General features: G+C 35.3%; 1 protein-coding gene across 8 annotated transcripts in view; it reads left to right on the plus strand.

The window, feature by feature from the left end:
- The window catches only part of LOC107566222 (adhesion G protein-coupled receptor B2-like), an 83711-nt gene that overhangs the window by 27593 nt on the left and 32767 nt on the right, over positions 1–23351 (plus strand). For all 8 annotated transcript variants that reach the window (XM_016251599.1, XM_016251604.1, XM_016251606.1 and 5 more), the window contains exons 5-10: positions 1688–1838; positions 6232–6301; positions 10342–10408; positions 14176–14261; positions 19430–19528; positions 22520–22691. In XM_016251599.1, coding sequence (XP_016107085.1) covers positions 1688–1838; positions 6232–6301; positions 10342–10408; positions 14176–14261; positions 19430–19528; positions 22520–22691 — 645 coding nt within the window. The remainder of the gene's footprint in view (positions 1–1687; positions 1839–6231; positions 6302–10341; positions 10409–14175; positions 14262–19429; positions 19529–22519; positions 22692–23351) is intronic.

The raw sequence follows: 23351 nt of genomic DNA on the forward strand, positions 1-23351 counted from the left end.
TATATATATATATATATATATATATATATATATTCATATATATATATTCATATATATATATTATAATATATTCAATATATATATATATATTCATACAGTTGAAACCAGAAGTTTTCATACACCTTGCAGAATCTGCAAAATTTTAATTATCATACAAGTCATACAAAATGCATGTTATCTTTATTTAGTACTGACCTGAATAAGATAATTAACTTAAAATATGTTAACATATAATCCACAAGAGAAAATACATCAAGTATAATTGTACATCCTCATAATTGTATGTAGCTGATATTTATTTATTATATAAAGTGATTTAATATATAATCACGAGTATAAGGTGAGTTTTGATTATTATTATTATTATTATTATTATTATTACTATTATTTAGTTATATAAACTTATTAAATTAAATGTAATTATATTTTAATTCTACATAATTTGAAATTACAATTCTAAATCTGCTAAATATGCTACCTTCATACAAATTCAGTTCAAATAAAAAAAATGTAATAGGGTTACACTTTATTTTAAGGTGTCCTTGTTCCAGTGTAATTATACTTTTAAGTACTGAGTAATATTAATTAACTACATGTACTTACAAATGGTTAGGGTTAGGATTCAGGTTTGGTTTAGGGTTACTTGCATGTAATTATGCATAATTTATTGTTATTATAATAGTAAATACATGTAACGTGTAACGAGGGCACCGTAAAAAAAAAAAAAAGTGTTACCTTAAATTTGAATGCAAAATGCATTCAATTTAAAATTGAGTTCTGAATGGCACTTAACCTTGGATCCCAGACTCCCTAGAGACAGTAGTCTGTCTGTGGTACAGGTAACTGGTGTTTGTTCTCTTTCCAGCCTGTCATGACATTATGTAAGTGGCCACGATAGAATTTGAGAAAGTCAGGCAGGCGCGTGTAGCAGACAGACGCGTGGAAGACGCTAGAGGGTCAGCTTTGTGTCAGCCGTGACAGTCTCACTGAGAGAGCGTAAGATAGACTACAGAGGCACCTGAGAAATAAGAGCTGCCATTTAAACCCAACCTGTCGCTCTGAGCTACAAAGAAAACTGCTCGAAGGACCCCTTCCCCGTCGATACAGACTTAATATTTCACTAAATTCTCATATTCGGCATTAGTTTAAGAAAGTACAGATAAGCCTAATTTCGGAAACCATGAATGGTGTGAAATCCTTCTCATTTCCTGGGTCATTTGCTGAGCGGACCGGTGTTTAGCATTAGAATATGCACCTCATTATTGTAGAAAACCTCAGCGAGATACTCTGCTTACCGCTTCTCATTTGCGTTCGCCGCTTACTTAAATCATACTTTTCTTTAATTCCAGCCTGCTATTTTTCCTTAGAAACTATTCAACCTGTAACTAACCCATTTTCACTTTTTAAGTAGCGTCTATGAAGAAAAAAGCCTAGACAGAATGCGTCGTTAGAGCTCATTTTCGCACCACAGTGGAACCGAGTCAGTTTCTCTCCAAATGGACTTTCGTTAATGTCCGCGGCTCGTTCCCACTTCTCCTTCTCAATCACTTCATCTCTCTCTCTCTTGGCTTCGATAATGAACAGCTGAGAGCCATTTGCACCTCTTCTTGCTTCCTGTGCTTTCTCTCGCATCTTTTTCATAATTTCTTACTCCCTATTTCTTTCTTCTTCTCTCTTTTGTCTCTAGGGACTGTGCACTGTGACTGCTGCCTTTTTGCACTTCTTCTTTCTGGCCTCTTTCTGCTGGGTACTGACAGAAGCATGGCAGTCCTACCTGGCTGTGATTGGCAAGATGAGGTCCCGCCTCATTCGCAAGCGTTTCCTGTGCCTGGGCTGGGGTAGGACACCCGCACACACACCAGAAACTAACATCAAAGGTCAAAAGCGATGTTATTGTAATGCTTCAGTTTTGCATCCATAGGATTATAACATGCCAGCTCTTATCAATTCAGTCACATCAGATTGTCTGCAATGTCAGTTTGCTTCAGTGGAGCCCAATGACACACCATAAGCATGCCACAGGAGCTCAATGTTACTTCTGTATTACAAGACGTAGATGTCCGATCGTTGATAAGAAATGCATTGTGTGCATCCATCTTAACACTGGCGGGATCTGAAAGGATATTCAAGCACTTGCAGTAGCACACACATACTTGCTTTGTTACTTATTGATCCACAATCACTTCCATTAATTCATAGATGCCCTTTGCAGATATTGTAGAATAGCATTGCCGCCCCCAGGGAAGTGGTAGATTTCTAACTAGGATGTCCAAAAAGTATTACTCATGTTACTCAAAATGTGAAATGTGGATATTGTCATAGATTGCTCTGGCTGGTCGTGTACAAGGTTAGATGGAGGTGATTGCATGGGCGACCTAAATTTGAATCCAGCTTGTGTTATTTCTTCTCCCTATTGTTTTGAGTCTTATATCTGACTGTCTAATCCATAAAGCCAAAAGCCTATTATAAAAAATAAAAAAGTAAAATATGAATATGCAACACATATGGTTAAATAAATAAATAAGTAAATAACATTGTTTATTGGCTTCTTGGAATTGTCAAGAAAGTATAGTTTGTAATGATTAAAATGTAAAAAAAAAAATCAATAATTGATTGATTGATTGACTGACTGACTGACTGTCTGTCTGTGAAAAATTAATTAAATAATATTAATGGACATTGAAAATTACATATTTTCCCAACAAAGAAAAATATAATTATTGCATTTTAATCTTTACTGGATAAATAAATAAATACATAAATAAATAACAGTGGAACGTGTGTGTTTCACGAGTGACAGATTTTTTATTTATTTATTTATTTGCCTACATTATTCCTTGTCTGCTGCAAGATATATCATATATTTATAAAGATTTTATATTTTTAAGATTTCTGTTTGTGTCTCAGTGTTGTTGTTTTTTTATGCTGCTGGAAAAAGAAATGATTACAATATACAGCTACTTTTGAAGGATCTTCCTTGAAGAAACCTTATTTTGCCCACATAGTGTAGTGTGGTTACGGAATCGACCAGAAGGAGCCAACTGACTATTCTAACAATCCAAACTTTGACCCCCCCGCAGGTTACAGTATGCAATGATCACAGCTTGAATCCAGAGCAAACTCATGTTCCTTCATTGTGTGCTGCTTCCTCCAGAGGAACTTGAATTTGGATCCCGTTCATCCCCTCCCTTCCCACGTTTTTCAATCCTGTTCTCTAAACCGGAGTTTTTCTAATTGCCTTTAATTTCCAGAGTTAATCAGAGCATTGTTAATTACATGAATATTTCAGAGGAGAGCTCATTATGTGTGGACGTGGCACACAGACATAGAGCGAGAAGAATGGATAGGTCTAATTAGCACATGAGTAAAGCTGGCCTCCCTGACTGTGATGGCAAACACAATAGGGATGACACCAGCAGGAGAGGCCAGGAAGCCCTCACACACACCGGGAGGAGAGGGAGGATGGGATTCTACAAAGTAAAGGTCACTGTACACGTCAGTGTAATCAAGGACCAATAAGTACACCTTCCTCAGTCTTGAGATGGGAAACTTCATTCTGAAAAGATCTTTAACTGTGATAGTGTTTACTGCTGTATACTAAATAGTCAAATGCAGTCTTTTTTATTTGTATTTTTGAAATTCCTACGAGGGAACAATTATATTCAAGAACTCATGAACATTTAATATTATATAGATTCTCGCAAAGAAAATACAATTATAAAAAATAAATGCACAAATATTATACAATTATATAATTGTATATATAATTATTAAAATATAAAAAAGATATAAAATATAAATATTGAATTTTCATGACCTGATATATGAAAACGTTTTTCACAGAGTCCTGCATACTTTGCCAACTGCATGTCAAATGCATTCATTCATTCATTCAATTCAGCTCATTCTTTCATTCATTCATTCATTACTTTTTTAATAAGGTTTTGTGATTTTATTTATTTTTTATTATGGTTTCGGATTTATTTATTTTGTAACAAATATAAATTTGTACAATTCCAAGACATGTCAGTATTTACAATTGCATGCTTATTATATATATATATATATATATATATATATATATATATATATATATATATATATATATATATATATATATATATATATATATATATATATATATATATATATATATATATATATATATATATATATATATATATATATATATATATATATATATATATATATATATATATATATATATATATATATACAAGTTACTTTTATTATATTTTTTGTACATCTTATTTATAAATGGGAAGCTCTGACTTTTTTCTGATTTTTTTTTATTGCATTGTACTGTATGACATAAAAAAAAAACTTGAAAGCAATTTGACAATGTGATATATCCAGAAACATTAAGTAGTAAGATAAAGAGGTTGTATTTAAAATATCCCTTTCACTTTCTTAATTAAAATAAATTTGCTATACTGAACATGTTATTTTACACTTTGTGCCCTTGGATTTCTGAATTGAAACATTTTAAATATATGCATTTGAAAGCTAACACCTGAAGCAAAACACAGTAATGTGCATCTAATGATATTATACCAGGGCCAGACTGGGACGCAATTTCAGGCCGGGAAATCTCACATTCATCCAGGCCATCCTATACACCAACAACAATTTCTGAAACCACAGACAACCCTATTATTTCTATGGCCATCACATAAAAGGTCTAAATCTTTAGTCTGGGGCCGTGGAAAATAATTAGGTTATTTCTTGAACGGCACCTTCACTTCCTTTTTTTATTTTCTTCCTTTTCTTCATTTTCCCCAATATCGCTGTCTCTCTACTGTTATGAACAGAACTGTGTCCACCTTGTTGCAAAACAACCATCTCATTGCAATTTGTTAGCACAGCATGTTGTCATTTATCTTAAAATGACTTAAATGCCCAAGATTTAACAAACCTACATTATATTTCATACAAGTATATTAAAACACATTTTCTAAAGTGCCTAAATGTCAAAATTAGTACAATATCTTTATTAAAAAATCCTAATATTGAACACGCTATTGCATTATTAGGCTGTGATCCATATTAACATATGTCTGCTAAATGTATTAATGTAACTTTACAATCAATAATGATGCCCTTTAGCACAGTATTCTGAATGATAATAATAATGGGGTGCTCCTGATAGCCTAACAGCAGTTTAATAGCCTACTCAACTAGGTTAATAAAGACAAAACTACAGTAGCGTATTTACTGATGAAACTGACCTGCACATGAATCCCTGGTCAGTAATTTTGCTACATTTCACTGCTTCTTCTGGCCGTTTCCTCTCCTTCCTCGGGTCCCGCATATCGATTACTCTGTTTGAAACTGTTTGACAGTTTTTTTTATCGATTTATTATCGAATGACAAAATTGGAAATGATCACTTTGGTACATTGGGATGGCAAAGATATAAAATATTAATAATAATAATAATAATAATAATAAAACAGGGACAAATCAGCCGTCAGGCCACCGGGAATTCTCCCAGTGCTCCCGATGGCCAGTCTGGGCCTGCATTATACTGTACGACATATAAGCTTTTTGGTAACAGCTAACATTCACAGTGTTTCTATAAGAGGGTCATAGTGCTCTCTCTGTGTACTTGCCCTGTGGAGCACTTTTAGAGAACACAGACGGGAACATTTACACTGCTACACTTCAGCCTCATGAAAAAAGACACATACACAGAGACCCATGGGAATTGCTCTCTGCTAAAGTAGTGTGTCTGGGGTCTGGGAGGGCACTGCGCACAGGGGGAATGGTGTACCTGTATGCCATGTGCATTTGTCCATGAAAAGGGCACAAGCTACAGAAAGTCACCAATGTGAGAGGAGATTACTTCAGCCAACTTCCCCTCCAGCCTCTGGCCATTTGCCGTTAATGGTTCTGAAAAAATGAAAAATTCTAGGTTGCATTTTCTGTTCATAATTTTCCTTTTAGCAGTGCTTGTCCACTGTTATTATACGTGGCGGGCAATTTTCGCATGCAGGCTAAATTTATAAAATATCTTTGCTTTCACTGCATGTCAATATTTACTTCTTTTTTTTCAGAATTTCAACTCAATATTCTTTATCAGTAAATAATTTCAATGAACTTTGCCTCCACATGTTGCATTAAAATACTAATAAGCAATTAAACAAATTTTCAATTTCAGTGGGTTGTTTTTTTCTTTCTCCCTTTCCTCATCATAAGCTTTATCTTGCAGGTCTTCCAGCCCTTGTGGTCGCTGTATCTGTGGGTTTTACCCGGGCCAGAGGTTACGGCACGCCAAGTTAGTAAGTATCACTGATGCAGCACAGTTTCACAAAGAAAATATTTATGTTACACTAAAACATTGTTCTGGTTCTGTTTTGAGGGTTACAGTATGTCAAGTCTCAGTCAAGTCTTTGGATGTTAAAATAAATACAGAAGTACCTACAGTACATCTAAAATACATTACGATATTTATTTGTTATAGTAATTTTGTATGATCACAGAGTACTTGGTAAAATGGGTAGTGGGTCATATTGCATTGTCTTTAAGTTACATTCAGAAATAATGTAAAATATTGGTAAATAAAACAAAACAACCACTATAAAAAGGCATTGAATTTCCCTCACTCCAAAATATTTTTTTAAATTTATTTAAATTTATTTAACTTCTAAACAAGAATAAAATATTTTTTTAGGCTTGTCATTTATACTAAATGTTTATAATGAATGCCACTATTATTTATGTATGTATATATATATATATATATATATATATATATATAAAACAAACATAAATAATAGTGGCATTCATTATAAACATTTAGCATAAACGACAAGCCTAAAAAATATTTGAAGTGAAACTGAAACTACTAGCATGTGGAAAATGCACATGTTTGACATTTATTGCTATGTACAGTATATGACAAACATTTCACTCCAGTATATAGAGTTTCACAAATCTAAGAATGATGATTTGATATCTATTTTTTATTTTTTTATTTTTTTCAATCAAAATGTCCTAATTTATGTTCATGTCAAGAGACCAGTGAACAAATAATAGGTAACACTTTTCTCAGTGTTAACTAGTTATTAGAATTATTAACATATTGGCTGTTTATTAGTATTTATAAAGCACATATTCTGCTTGACCATATTCTACATCCCTAATCTTACCCAGTATCTAAACTTAACAACTACCATATCAAATATTAATAAGCAGCAAATCAGGAGTTTGGGTAAAAGTTGAATTGGACCAAAGTGTAACGTGTTGAAGTGTGACCAAATCCAAGTCTGAAAATAGGTTTTACCAACTGATATGATGCCAGCTGTTTTCATCTTTAGAGCTGCATTTTGATGCACAGACAAATGTAAGAAGTGTGTTTTGTGAGTGTATGCTGCCTAATGTTGACCTTTTACTTTGGAAGAAATTCTTCAACAAGAATCTTGAGTCAGAGAGTCCTCAGAGAGTCCTGTTCTTCCTCTATTCCTATGGATCTCCACAAAGTGGTGGCCATTTTCTGCTGCCCTGCATATAATGGTTTCTGTCTTTACTCCACTGCTAAGCAATTGATTTAAGCCAGGGAGCTCCCTGACTAATCGGAGACAAAAGTTGAAAACAATGGTGGCCTTTGAGCGCTTTAATTGGATGCGTCTGACACATGGATTCCCCTCGAACCAAAGGACACATTTTGGAAACACTGCCAAGAAGTCAGCAGCCTCAGATAACCTCACTGCCGGGCTCAGTAACAGCCTGCTTACTTCACAGGCACTCTTCTCTACAGACGTTTGCATGATTTGAGTGCATACGTCTATCAGTTCAGTTCAGTTCACCTTTATTCATTTCCCGAAGGCAATTTGGTTGCAGCATACAAGACTCAATATGGCATCTGTAGAACATGCACATCAATGTTTTGTCCACATTTAATAACCTTAGTTTCAGCAAGCAATACAATCCTTGCTGCACCCTCTTACACAAAACATCAGTATTGGGAGAAAAGGACAATTTGTTATCCAAAACAGTACCCAAGTACTTGTACTGTTCAACACTCTCAATACCTACTCCATTAATGCTTGTTTGCTTATACTGAATTTCCTCCTAGAGTTAAAATCAATAGTCATCTCCTCAGTTTTAGAAACATTAAGTTTTAAGAAAGCATTTTGACACCACCTTATAAAATCATCAACCACAGGACCATACATGGAGTCCTCCTCACTCATTAAGCTAACGATTACAGAATCATCAGCAAATTTTATAACATGCCTATTTCTATAACTACTCTTACAGTCATTTATGTACAAGATAAATAATAAAGGAGAGAGGACACATCCTTGAGGTGACCCAGTATATGACACCAGCCATTAAGAAAAACAGTCATTTACTTTAACTCTCTGTGTTCTCTGCACAAGGAAATCTAAAATCCATCCTACGAGACTAAAATCCAACCCAAATTCATTAATGAGCTTCTCAACTAAAATATTAGTTCATTAGGCTTATCCAGATGCTGAAGTACTAAGTGTAAGAGAGTCACTACTGCATCCTCTACCCCTCGCTTAGGCCTATATGCAAATTGTCCTTTGCATAATTACTTTCTTAGCTAATTTTTCAAAACATTTCATCACTAGGGATGTAAACGCCACAGGTCTAAAATCATCCAATACCTGTACATTATGCTTTTTTGGCACTAGAATCACTGTAGACTGCTTCCACAGTGCAGGTACTTTTTGTTGTTGAAGGGACAGAGCAAAAATTTCATAAAATATTGGACCTAACTGCTCGGCACATTCCTTAAGTAACCTACCCCCTATATTATCAGGCCCAGGTGCCTTCCTTATTTTACACTGTTTAAAAACTGTTATCACATCGCTCACATTAAAAAAGACACAATCATACTCCCCGTTTATTCTATATTCAGTTTTTCAACCCATCGATTTCCTGTTTAAAATCATAAGCATCAAATCTTAAATAAAAATGATTAAAATCCTGTGACAAAACTGCATCTGCAAACTGGGATTCCCCTTCAGTCCGTCCGTTGCGGGCCCCCCTAAAGCGTGGGGCCTGGTGCGACCGCACCAGTTGCACCCCCCTAAGGACGGCCCTGTTCCATACATCCCTTTAAACTTAACGTTGCATCTTCAGACCAGTCCTTCATCTTAATTAACTGTGCCTTTTCACATTTCAAAACAGTTTTATATGTAGGAACAAGTAATACTGTATTGTGATCTGAAGTTCCTACAGGTGGTTTACCAAATGACTTGTAAGCTCCTTTAATCAATCCATAACACAAGTCTAAAATTTTATCCTTACGTGTTGGGCAAGTTACATACTGGTTGAAGTGTCCCAGTGATTTCTCCAATGTACAATTATTAAAATCTCCCAGAATAAAACTGGGTGCATCAGGAGATACAGATTGCAGTTCATGCACCACGCGTTCAATCTCCCTTGCTGCATTGTCCTTGTTTGCTCGGGGATGAATATAAACAACCGTGACAAACAGCTGAGGAAACTTGCGAGGCAAGTACTGAGGTCTTAATACCACCGTCAGCAACTCAATATCTTTCGTGCGCACTCTCTCCTTAACAGACACTGATTTGCACCAGTTCTCTCTAATATACAGACATACCCCACCTCCTTGCACTTTACCGGTTTCCCTCGCATCCCGGTCCATACGAACAGGTACTCCGAAGTCATCCAGTCGTTAACCCGAATATGAATCCACTTCGGAAAGCCAAGTCTCTGTGAGCGCCATCAAGCAAACATTCCTGTAGTCATGCTGGAATTTCACCATAGCGTTAAGATCATCCGTTTTTTTCCGTAGAGATTGCACTATGATCTTTTCACAGTGGACATTTCACAAGGACTTCAGAATACAAACTAAATTGAAATCTATTTGATTGTACTTGACCAGAACATTAGCCAATATTGAAATAGCTAGCAATAGATTATTAATAATGCTCATCGATAAAGTATGACCTTCCAGCTTTTGTAAAGCTGCATGTTTGCGTAGAACTTTAACAGGCAATATATTTCTGTCTTTTATTTGGTCTCTGCAATGAAAGCACTTTAACAATATGATATTTCCAGTAACCAAGTAGTAAGATGAAGAGGTTGCGTTTGAGATATCCACTTCAGTTTCTTAATTTAGGGAATACATTTGGTTAGAATCCAAGCTGGCTTAATTTATTGCTCTTCTCCATTTTTAATGTAATCTTTATTTGTGAGAGAAAAAAAAAAGATTTTTATAAAAAAAAAAAAGACTTTTTCTGAAGCCAACAATGTCTCAAATCTCTCTTGTGATTTGCTGCCTTTATATTTCACTGTATCTCTTTCTTTCTCTCAATTTCAGTTGTTGGTTGTCTCTGGAAGGAGGGCTGCTCTATGCTTTTGTCGGCCCCGCTGCTGTCATTGTACTGGTAGGTTTCAGACTTTCTGCATTTTCATTGGCTAGACTTAACCAACATGAGCTCCACCCACTTTAATATGCATTTTAAATATATCAAGCCAGCAGTCGAAGAGAAAAATCATGAATGAGATTAGAGTTGAGGCCTGCCTCATTTCAATGTGTGTATTTTTCATCAGTGTATATCATGTTAAAATGCATGAGTGAACATGATGAGCTTATTAGCCCAAAGCAACCAAAGTGTGTGTGTGTATATATATATCATCCACAGCCCAGGTCTCAGGTGCTGTGTGTTTTCTGTGAGGTGTTTGCGTTGTTTTTCATGGTCAGATGTGATTTGCGTTGTTTATTTCTTGGTGGTGCCGTGAAGCGGCCCACTCAAACAAACAACTGCAAATGAGATTTGGGCATCTGGAGATGCTGGCTCCCTCCTTGGAGAGGCTAATCTAATTAATGGAAAAATAATTAATCTTGCCTCTAGCAAATAATAAAACGGAGACCTATTGTCTAAGCTAGCGCCTCGCATGATGAGAATTCGAACGGCACTCGTAAACGTATTAGACTTGGTAGGTTGGATATGTGCTCAGAGCAGACTCAACAGGCTGAGTGTTAATTTAGTGCAGGGGTTTTCAACTGGGGGTCTGTTGTGGGTCCAGACAATTATTGTTTCATCTCAAACTATTTTTGGATAACGCTTGGGTAAAATATTGGTTAATAGAATAGCTAACATGAACTAACAATGAATAATACTTTTACAGTGTTTATTTATTTATTTCAACTCAAGATACATTTTTTTTTTTAATTTAGACAAATTAATACAAATTAAGGTTAATGTATTATGAACAAAATGCACTACCATTCAAACGTTTGGGGTCAGTAAGATATACAGTTGAGGTCAAAAGTTAACAAACTTTGCAGAATCTGCAAAATGTTAATTATTTAACCAAAATAAGAGAGATCATACAAAATGCGTGTTATTTTTCTTTAATACTGACCTGAATAGGATATTTCACATAAAAGACATTGCATTTATAAAAATTAACCCCATTCAAAAGTTTACATATGCTTGATTCTTAATAATGTGTTGTTATTTGAATGATCCACAACTGTGTTTTTTGTTTGTTTGTTTGTTTGTTTAGTGATAGTTGTTCATGAGTCCTTGTTTGTCCTGAACAGTTAAACTGCCTGCTGTTCTTCAGAACAATCCTTCAGGTCCCACAAATTATTTGGTTTTTTAGCATTTTTGTGTATTTGAACCCTTTCCAACAATGACTGTATGATTTTGAGATTCAAAACACTCACTGATGTTTCAGAAGAAAACACGATGCATTAAAAGCCGGAGGGTGAAAGCATTTTGAATTTGAAGATCAGGGTAAATTTTACTTATTTTGTCCTCTGGAAAACATGTAAGTATCGTCTGTAGCCTCTGAAGGGCAGTACTAAATGAAAAAATATATATATGTTTAGGCAAAAACGTCTTTTATGTGAAATATCTTATTCAGGTCAGTACTAAATAAACAACACATTTTGTATGATCCCTCTTATTTTGGTAAAATAATTATAATTTTTCAGATTCTGCAAGGTGTATGTAAACTTTTGACCTCAACTGTATATTGGTAATAATTGGAAATGTTTCTTGAGCACGAACTATTACAATGATATCTGAATGATAATGTGACACATTGTGATAATGTGAAGAATGAAGTAATGACTGCTAAAAATTCTAAATAAATTTTAAAATATTAAAATAGAAAATGGTTATTTTCAGTTGAAATACAATTTGATAATAAAGTGAAGTGAAGTGACGTGACGTGGCCAAGTATGGTAACCCATACTCGGAATTAGTGCTCTGCATTTATCCCATCCAAAGTGCACACACACACCGTGAACACACACCCGGAGCAGTGGGCAGCCATTTTTTGCTGCGGCGCCCGGGGAGCAGTTGGGGGTTCGGTGCCTTGCTCAAGGGCACCTCAGTCATGGTATTGAAGGTGGGAGAGAGCGCTGTACATTCATTCACCTTGGGTTACGAGTCTGACTCTCTAACCATTAGGCCACGACTTCCCCCCTAATATTACTCTTGCAGCCTTGGTGAGCATAAGAGACTTCTTTCAAAAACAGAGAAATAAAATCTTACCGATCCCAAACATTTAAATGATAGAGTATGGATAAATTATTTTAGATTTAGGATATAAATAGTTGTAAATTAACATGTTCATGATACATGCATTAAATAATGTTTATACATTAAAATGTATTATAGTGTTACCAATTTTTTTCTTAAAAATCAAAAATATTACCTAAAGAAACATGTCAGCTCTTTGTTCCACTTAAGCTTAGCAATGTAAGCATCATAACAACATGGTGCTAAATGATATTATGGGTTTCAAATCCAGATTTCCAATTCAAAAATTGTTTTTTTATATATATAATATGTAGCAAGGGGCCATTTATTTGAAATAGACTGCTGACCCCTACTTTAACAAAGTTGAATGCAGCTGCTGTAGTCACAGTTCATGCGTTGGTGCAGAGCAGTCAGCTGTCGCTTAACAGGAAGAGATTGTCAGTCTTGTGACCTACAACCATATGCCCTCCTGTTGTAATACAAGAGAAACAGTATAGGCTTGGCTCGAATCCTGTGTACCAAAGGTTCAGTAGCACGTGTGTGTGTGTGCGTCTGTATGTGTGTGTGTGTGTGTGTGTGCGTGCATGTGTGTGTGTGTGTGTGTGTTCTTTCCATGGCCTTTGTCTAAGCTCCTCTTCAGTGCTCTGTGTGTCCAGTGGGCAGCTGGCTAAAGCGGACTGGACAACAATCTGCTGAGCGAGAGAGAGGGGGTGAGAGACATGAGGGCATTACTGTTCCTTCATGATCCCACCTGCTCATTTGCTTCCAGACTTAAATCTACATCACCGGTCACAGGCTGTTAGAGAGCCACTGCTGTAAATGATCCAGGGTTAAATGTCACCACGCAACACTGCTTTATTGTCACACTACCCTGAGTGTATTTATATTAAATTCTGACCAAATGTACTAAATTATTTTATTCCACTTAGATGTTGCAGCTATCTATCTATCTATCTATCTATCTATCTATCTATCTATCTATCTATCTATCTATCTATCTGTCTATCTGTCTGTCTGTCTGTCTGTCTGTCTGTCTTTCGTTCTGTCATTCTATGTTTTATCATTGTAATGTTGCATTGTGTAGCACTCTCTATCATTCCATCTCGTTTTATCAATCTATCTATCTATCTATCTATCTATCTATCTATCTATCTATCTATCTATCTATCTATCGTTCTTTCTCATTCTAGCATTCTGTCTATCCATCCATCATTCTGTTGATCTGTTGTATCTGTCTATCTATCATCTATGAGTCTATAACCCTTTAAACTTCAAAGCTTTTAAAACTTTTTTCCAGACTTTCAAAGTTAACAGACTTTTAATTTCTAGTTAAAAGTACAGCTTTGTGAATTTCAGTGAATTTCAATTATCTTTCATGACATTCAGATTAGAATTGCAATTCTGCATCTGGTTGCTACTTAAATTCAAATAGAATTAGAGAGTTTAATTCAAATTTAAAAGGCATCCTTGATTCAGTTCTGAATGGAGCAAAACCCTGTTGCTAACAAACAACACTGCTCTCACCACAATAATTATGATGGTTCTATTTTACAGGCTAAATAAGATCCTGACTTGAAATAACCAGCATAATCTAACATAAAAAAAAAAAAACTTCTAACAAAGCAAATAACACACCCTCTATCTCTTTCCCGCAGGTGAACATGCTGATTGGGATAGTGGTCTTCAACAAGCTCATGTCTAGAGATGGCATCTCAGACAAGTCCAAAAAGCAGAGAGCAGGGTAAGTGAAGGTCAAAGTAATGGCTATATGATACCCATCTATTTCTGGATTTGCACCAAGTCACTTATTTACCACTGGCCTGTTGATGGTTTTAAAATATCCTGTCAAGTATTTGTATGGGCAAAATAAATTACCCATGCTCTCTCTCTCTCTCTCTTTCTCTCTCTCTCTCTCTCTCACACACACACACACACACACACACACACACACACACACACACACAACCACTAAAAGTTGAAAAACATCAGACTGAAAGCCAAGATATGACAGCTTCATTAATGGACTTGTATTGATTTGCTGGCCTGCTGACCTCAGGCTAGTCCTCTGATAGCTCTGTCATTTGCTAAGTGTATATTCATTGTTCATGTAACTGCATATACTGACAGGATCAAGGAGCCCTTGTGCTTTTAAAACGCTTGTTCTGTTTTGCTTTGTTGGATTGGACACAAAGCAGAGTGATCCATTAAACACTTGTGTTAATGAGTATACCGCTACATCCCTCACCTCAAACAAGAGGCTAAATCGCGAGAGAGATTGGATATTCCCATTCCGCTCCATGAATCCGCTACCTGGTAACTTCAAGAGCATTCTCACAGCCCTTCGTCTTTAATTAAACTAACGCTGCATCAGAAACCCCCATTTTTAAGCAAAGATAAGAGCTTTACATTGTTTAAAATGAGCTCACGGTTCAACTGCTGTCAAGCCTATTGTCATGCATGGACATGTTTTCGCTAGTTCTATACTGAAGGCATGAGAACAGCCTTAATGCTCGCAGTGCAACTGAATTAGTGCAACTAATAGCTACCAATAGCCTCTCCGCATTGAGTGTACACTGTACAAATGTCATTTAGATATATGGCATTGGTGGACCACCATACCGACGTCTTGTCAGGAAAATGTGGGTCTTACTAATTGAATGAGGAGCTAATCAGAGATCTGAGCTAATCCAATGACTGGATATTTGTAATCCCTCCAGGGAAGCGTACGTTCTGCAATTTTGCCCTAATTGATTTGTCTTTTTTCCACTTTTCTTTTCCTGTAATGTTTATGTACAAGGGAGATAAGTGTATATTGGGAGCTGCAATGGTTAACTATGGATTTTTAAGATAGTGGCTTTGATATAAAAATGTCCTAGAGTTTAAATTCAATTGGACTCATTTTCATATTCACACACTCTCTCATGCTGTCTTTCACATACAGTGAATATGCTGTTGCAATCATTTTTTAGTTCAGCAAGCATCACTGTTCATTGCTCATATTTACAGTAGGTTTTAGGGGTTTGCTGTCAGTCCTTAATCCCAAATATTACAATTTACAGCTTAACTCTTTATGTTTTGTGCATGAATGTTACCTCAAAATATCCAACTAATTGAGAGGGGGTGCTTTTACTTTTTAAAGCAACCTGACTACACCTGGTGGGCGATAAAATAAACCTCAAGGAGGGACCCAAGCCATATCTAGAGACCGCAGTATCAGATAATTGGTAGTGGGCCAGTAAGCAACCGCATTGCAATGCATTAAAACCACTCAGAAACCTTAGCAAGAAACCTTAATCATATTTTAAGAAACCTTAGTCATATTTTATTCACAATCCTTTATTATTGTGGTGGACATATTTCCTAAACAGTCTTTTTTAGTAAATGAAATACTAAACTAAATTTAGCATCATGCTTTCTGTGTTTTAAGGCTGTGTGTGTAAATGAAACACAAGTCCACTGTTGTAATAAGCTGTTTCTTCTCTTCACTGTAAAAAGTAATTAGTTGAACTTACTTGGAAAACCTGTGGAAACTGATTGCCTCAAATTTCTCAAGCAAATCAGTTTATCATTTTTGAGTTAATAAAACTTACTGTAACTTTGTATAGGTAACTTGTGTGTATGTATAGGTTACCAGAAAACTTGAGTGTTGCTAACTCAATTTGACAAGTTCAGCCAACTTAGAGATGTAAGTTAAGCTTAGTGCACAGAACTCAAACAAAACAGTTCTCTTAACAAGTCTGCTTTGTTCACATTACTAGACAAATGTGTGGAAACAGATTGCCTTAAATTTCTCAAGTAAGCTGTACTCAAAACTTAAAGTTGTTAATACAAAGACAGAAAACAGATTGTTAGCACAACAATAGGGCATTTATTTGTTTAAAACAATGTTACTTCAAGTCATTATTTTTTAGGCATGCTATCAAATCAACAGTTAACACTAAGAAAAATTGCACATACTGCACTCAGGAAATAAATAAAATAAAAAAAAACATCAACATCCCTTTTATGACACCTTGTAAATATAGATTTACCATTTTCTAGAATTACCTTTTTCTAAATCAATAATGATCAATCATCAACAATTACACTGAAAAATGCTCCATCACACCACAATGACATCTTTCTACATCAGAAGATTTTTCAGAAATTGCATTCTAGGTTCAGCCATTGAATGAAATCAAAGGTGTACTTCAGTACTGGAGGATACTATAATTTCATAGCATAAATCCAAGTCCAAAGAGCAAGCATATCTTGGGGAGGATTTTCCAGATCATCCAATACAATTGTACCTTCCAAAATGATTGCAGTAGACATGGCATTAAATGCAGTGAGTTAGGTATGGCTCTAGAATCCTCAGCTCAGGGATCATGGTCAATAGGCCGACTGACATCTCTTCTTCATCATAGTCCTAGAAACAAAAATACAATATGACAAAAGATCACCAAAAACTTACCTAATCTTGCGGCCACATTTCAAACACGTTCTGACTCTGAAGTTCAGTTCGTTGTCTTCTTCTGGTGATGTTTTGTTTAAACCAACCTTCCGCCACCTATTGGTGCACTTCCACCACCTACTGGTCTAGAGTTATTAGGGCGTATAGTGGGATTTAATCCAACAAACTAGATGCTCTTAAGTACTGTTTACTAAAGTTGTTTAGTTTAACTATTGCATCCACCTGAAAGTTCACATAACACAGTGTAATTAAGTAAATTCAACAAATTTGTAAAAATCAGTTATGTTTACTCTCTTTTCTTAAGTAGATTCAATGATTACTTTTTACAGTGTTCGTTGCTGATCCCGAGTGCCCCTCATTTCCAAATGTCTGATGTTCAGAGCACTTTCTCCAAGTCTGTGACATAAGGCTGTCTTTTGTTTCCTTTACACTTTCAATCAGCATCTCAGAACACACACTAAATTCAAACCAAATGGGATAAAGTATATGTATGTTTTTATTTTTTACGATTTTGGAGCTCCATACAGTTAAGCTAGTTGAATTAACTGTCGAGTTTGAGTCAAGTGTAGGATGTCTGTTCAGTAAATCCATAAAGCACTGGACAAATTAATTAAATTTAACCAAAAGAAAATGTATGTCTTCAATTCTAATTTCTTATTATTATCAATGTTGAAGTGCTGGGGTCTGTTCTTCATACCTCGATAATTTGGTTCTTCAAACAAGTTAGCAGATTAGATTAAAATGTCTGGATTACGTTGTCTAAAATTACTTTCTGTTGTCATGTTCATTGAAAAGGGCAGATATATCCATACTTGAAACCATGATCAGCAATGCAGTGATTGGCTGGCAATCACGTAATGACAGAAATGTAATGACATCATATAATTAAGTTTCTTAATCCATAAAATCAATCTTAAAACATAACTGACTGTGTTTAAATCAATTGTGCCTCATAAAATTATTTTGAGATTTGAGAAGTGGCTGCATCTCATGCGATGTATCAATTCTCCCGCATTAAAGCTCACCTTTCAAATTAATGCACAACTCAGACAAACTGTATGGAATGTGCATATGACTACAATAAAATTATGAGATAATTATTCCTTACTGAATAAATATCTCAATTAATAAAACTGGTTGTGTCTATTATTATGGATTACACAGATAGCTATAGATAGCAGCTTAACATTTTGGTGGAAACCATGATAATTTTTTTTCTCCTCAGGATTCTTTGATGAATAGAAAGTTCAAAAGAACAGCATTCATGTGAAATAGAATTTTATTTATTTCTTTTTATTATTATTTTTGTAACAATGTAGAATGTAAAGTCTTAATTTTGTCCTTAAAACAAGAATAATTTTCCCAGGACGTAAAACTGCATAAGAATTTCCCAAGACATCAATATTTTCTAAGAATATATCATGAATATAGGTGTAATGTGTCTTTTTCCATTTCAGTTGGGTTTAGCATAAATCTCACTTAATTTAAACATTTTTTTCACTTAAAACAAAGTGGAAAAATCTCCCAATGACACAAGACAAAATACATTTGTATTCACATATTCACACATACATAATCCATTTTTCCTGATTGGAAAAGTATTCAATGTCCTTTACATTATTAGTGCCACTTTTACATGGCAGACTCTTATTTATAAAGCTGAGGGGGATTGTAACAGGGTTCATTAAAAACTGAACTTCCTGGTTAATGACCTGAGGGCTACCAACCTGGACGTGCTGATCTGCTTTCGAACAATGCTTACACAAATCAGGGGGTCACGGGTGGTATCAGGTGTGTGTGTGTGTGTGTGTGTGTGTCAACAACGAGTTACTATTCTTCTCTCCGCAGCAGCCTTTCTCCTGTTTTCACACACAAATATTCCTCTTAATACACACACACTTCACTGAGCAGCTGAAGTAGGTTAGTCTTTGCAGCTCCCATCTGCCTCATCTGCTGATTGTTAATGATCTGTGGTCGCATTCTACTGTGTTTCTCTCCATTTTCTCATATTCCTGCCATCATTGTCTCTCTCTCGCTCACACACACGCAAGCTACTTTCACGCTGTGACATTCATTACAGATCTCACTCTGTCGTTGCTGTTGTTCATTGCTTGATGCTGTTTTCTTGGCATTACTTTAATTTTCTCTTTCTCTTTCTTTTTCCTCTCTATATTGTGTTCCCTTTCCTTATGTACGTGTTTTGTCGTCATTATTCCATTCTCAATTCCCCTACATCCTACATTCAAACCTTTTACCTTTGTGCCGTTTGTGTGTATTGGCATGAATGTGTGTGGATGGATATTTATGAGTTTGTTTTTTAAAATATATTCCTCCCTACCTCCCTGCTTCTGTGTGTCATGTCTCTTTCCCGTATGAATATATGTGTGTGTGTGTGTGTGTGTGTGTGTGTGTGTGTGTGTGTGTGTGTGTGTGTGTGTGTGTGTTGGGTCCTGAAGTCCGCCGTTGGAAGCGCGTAGCAGGCTGCTCCTGAAATGCTCCAAGTGCGGCGTGATCTCCAGTACCGCCCTGTCCAGCTCTACCACCAGCAACGCCATGTTAGTCTCATTCCATATTCTCTCTTTGTCTCTTTCTTTCTCTCTCCATTTCTTTCTTTTCTCTCTCTTTCTCTCTCTAGAGCCCAACACTGACAGTAAGAAACAGAAACTCTTCAAAGAGCCGCCCTCCTGTCTGCACACTACATCGTTTTCTTAAATCTTTGCTGAAAACTGCCCTCAAAGAAGATCGTTTAAGGCATTACAGTATTGCAAATCATTAAAAACATATTGCAAAAGTGGCTTTGGAAGTCGTTATATTGTTTATTTGTCAAATATAAGCGTACAGAAACCACAATTCAGTGCAATATATTTTGTAGTCGAGTTATAAAAGTGTCCAAGACAGACTTAGGGGCCATTCACACAGAACACTGTTTTGCTTTGAACAATGTAAGACGTGGGCGGTGGAAGGGGGAAAAACACAAGGTCTCAAAATGCGTTCTTTTTTTAAAGTGTAACTTTTTTTAATTTGAGCGTTTTTAGGACACCGTGTCATACGCATGATGCAAACACAGTGATCAAAGATGTCTGTCTAGCACGTGTTTGCATAGAAAAAAAGTTTCCCAGTGGAATAGAAAAACATGTTCTGTGTGAACTAGCCCGTAGGGGCCATTTATTTTTTCCTTTGTTTTATTTATTTATTATTTTTTTGTTATTTACATATGCCAGTGTACATCTTTGCACTTATACAATCCTTAAAGTATTTTTGTATAATTATATAAGATATTAAGACTTGTTTCTAGAAAATGTATCTTTGATACAAGTGTTGTTGTTGTTGTTATTTTTTTATTATTGTTACTGTTTTTTGACACACGGGCAAATTATTTTACAATTCTTGTGTTAAATATTAAAAACTGCCACTGCAGTAAGACAAAATACACTTACTAAAAGTCGTAATATCTTGTTTTGTATCTTATTTCAATGATTTTAAAATACTTAAACTCTAAAATTAGACAAAATAGTCATAACAGGATTTTTTTAAATTGTTTTTTTTTTTTTTTTTTTGCAAAAACATGGAGGTGGTACATCTACCAAATTGCTCTAATGATTGGAAAACCTATGAAAAATGGAAAAACATGTAATGTTATTAAATATTAATTATATTTTTATATATCATTAATTAAATTCATAAAATTGTATTATTTTAAATGTAATTATTTGTATTAACTAAAAGGAATATGTTAAATTGACAGCCATTTCGAAAACACAAATACATGCACACACAAACATGGAGGATTGTGCTCTTTGAAGAGGTAAAGAACCAGATTGTGGATCAAGGGCCACCTCTGATTCTTTTGGCTTTGGATAAATTGGACTCATCTCTGCTATTTGCTGGAGGGAGTCATGTTATTGAAATGATAATGAAATGAATGATATCGCTTCTCTGTTCCTCTTTCTCTTTGTCATTTTTTGTTCCTCATCTCGTCCTTGCTGTCTGCTTTTTTCTGTCTCCGCTATCCGAGTATAAATATGGGGCATGTGTGTGTGGTGCCACTTAACAACGTCCATTCATTGAAATGAATGAAGAGGACTTCCTAAAGGAAGTTTGGAGGACCATGCTCGCATCATCCCACCGATTACCTCATTTTCTTTGATGTCGGCGTTCCTGCTCCATCCCAACCCCACGCTCTTTCTCCACAGTTAGTTAGGGGAGGACATTGAATTTGAGTCATGCTGTTTCACATTTACCAACTCAATCTTGTCCTCCTTTTTCTGCATTGTTCTTATATGAGCATGAGAACTCATGCTGAAGATTTGCATAGAAGCAAATCTCTTTCTCTGTCTCATTGCTAATGTCCGTCTCATCGCAGTCATATGCAGGAGACTGAGTCAGTGCAGCGTGAAGATGTTAAACTGATGCCCAGCTGTAGTGAGCCCTTGCTTGGCTGAGCTCAGGCGGACAGTCCTTACTGACACCTGATATTTATCTAAATAGGCTCTGCGTGATGAAGAACCAAAACACTCCAGTAGGATTAGCAACATGTTGGAAATTCATCAGGGCATGTTAGCATGAGCGCTCAGCATTATGAACAGCAATTATTTGCCTGTTTTGCAAACAAACTGAGAGTGTGTCCTAACTGGATTGACTATGTATCTGTTCATTGCAGGGAAAAATATTATTATTATTATTATTTATTATTATTATTATTATTATTATTGTTGTTGTTGTTGTCTTTTGCATGATCACGTTGTCATTCCCTTATGAAAATGGTCCACTTTCTATCTGAAATAAATAAACACAAAATATTACAATTTGAAAATCTGCTACATATAATGGAAATGTAAATGCAAACTATTTTTAAAAGGTTTTTATAAGTGTTGACATTTTAACTTAGTATATTAATTCAATATACTATGAATAAAATATAAAACAGCAATAAATGGACAAACATGTTATATCATAATCATAATATTATTATGATTTTATTAATTTATGGGATACATTTACCCCCGGTTTCACAGACACGGATTAAGGCTAGTTGCAAATTAAAAAGCATGTCTGAGATGTCTCAACTGAAATTATCTTGCTCTGACATATGTCTTAAAAAATGCCTTTATTTTTCAAAAGTTCTTTTGAACTCTCTATCTAAAATAAATAAATACTTTTTTTTTTTTAATTTGGAAATCTGCTACATATGACGGAAACTTTGGTAGCTGCAATTTTTCTTTACTTTTTTGTAAGGGATTCTAAATTATACTCTTTCAATACCCTTTATGTTGCATACATCAAATGTAGCAATCACTAGGTCTGTGATATCAGGTTTCTAATTACTGTGACTCTAATGACTCATTAAGTATATTGTACATTTGCGCTGTATTGATACTCAGTTAAATGCCTATGGTGCAGAGCTGGTTTCCAAACCTCATCAACACCCCCATAACTCAACTCTAATCGTGATAATATCTGATGGCTAATGATTCCAGGTGCAGTGATGTCGCCACCTTGCTGCATGGAGGATGAACTGCATTTTGCTCTGTGTCCTCTCTGCACAGGGCGTCGTTATGGAGCTCTTGTGTGGTTCTCCCTCTGTTGGCACTCACGTGGATGTCAGCTGTGCTGGCCATCACAGACCGCCGATCAACCCTCTTCCAGGTGCTCTTTGCTGTCTTTGACTCAGTCCAGGGATTCGTCATCATCACTGTGCACTGTGCCATGCGCCGAGAGGTCAGTGGGCAACAGCAATGATGCAGCTGGCAATGATCCAGTTATCTGTGTAGAAATTATAACAAGAGTCACAATTATAAAAGATGAAGTTATTAATAAGTTAAGTGTTTTGCTGGGTCAGAATAGTCTTTGGTGGGTAACTTGTGTACAGGGTCCCCCACAAGGAAAAAGTAGCCTGCTAACAACTTCCACAGGTAAATAGAATATGGGTGTAGAGTTACTTAGTCAGTCAGTTAGTTAGTTATTAATAATAATTTATTTATTCTTTATACTTATTTTTAGGCTTAAATGCAAAATGTTTTTTAGAGTATTAATGTAATATACTATTGTTTGTTCTATGATTTAATATTGATTCTAATTTATGATTATAACTATGATTATAATTTACAGATTGTTATTGATATTCCGCTAGTCAACAATGCCAATTATATACATACATATATATATATATATATATATATATATATATATATATATATAAACATTTTGTGTTATACATGTTGTTTTTGAAAGTCGGTGCTTGAAATAGGCAAAAGCTTTTTATTTAATAGATTTTTATTGATGACTGCAGTGTTAATATTTTCATTGTAGACCTATAATTCATAATAGTACTCTGGTCTTTCAAAATAGACCTGTTTTAAAATACTTTTTAAACATTAA

Source organism: Sinocyclocheilus grahami, unplaced genomic scaffold (assembly GCF_001515645.1).
Source record: "Sinocyclocheilus grahami isolate Dianchi unplaced genomic scaffold, SAMN03320097.WGS_v1.1 scaffold1060.1, whole genome shotgun sequence".
In the NCBI taxonomy this organism is placed as follows: domain Eukaryota; kingdom Metazoa; phylum Chordata; class Actinopteri; order Cypriniformes; family Cyprinidae; genus Sinocyclocheilus; species Sinocyclocheilus grahami.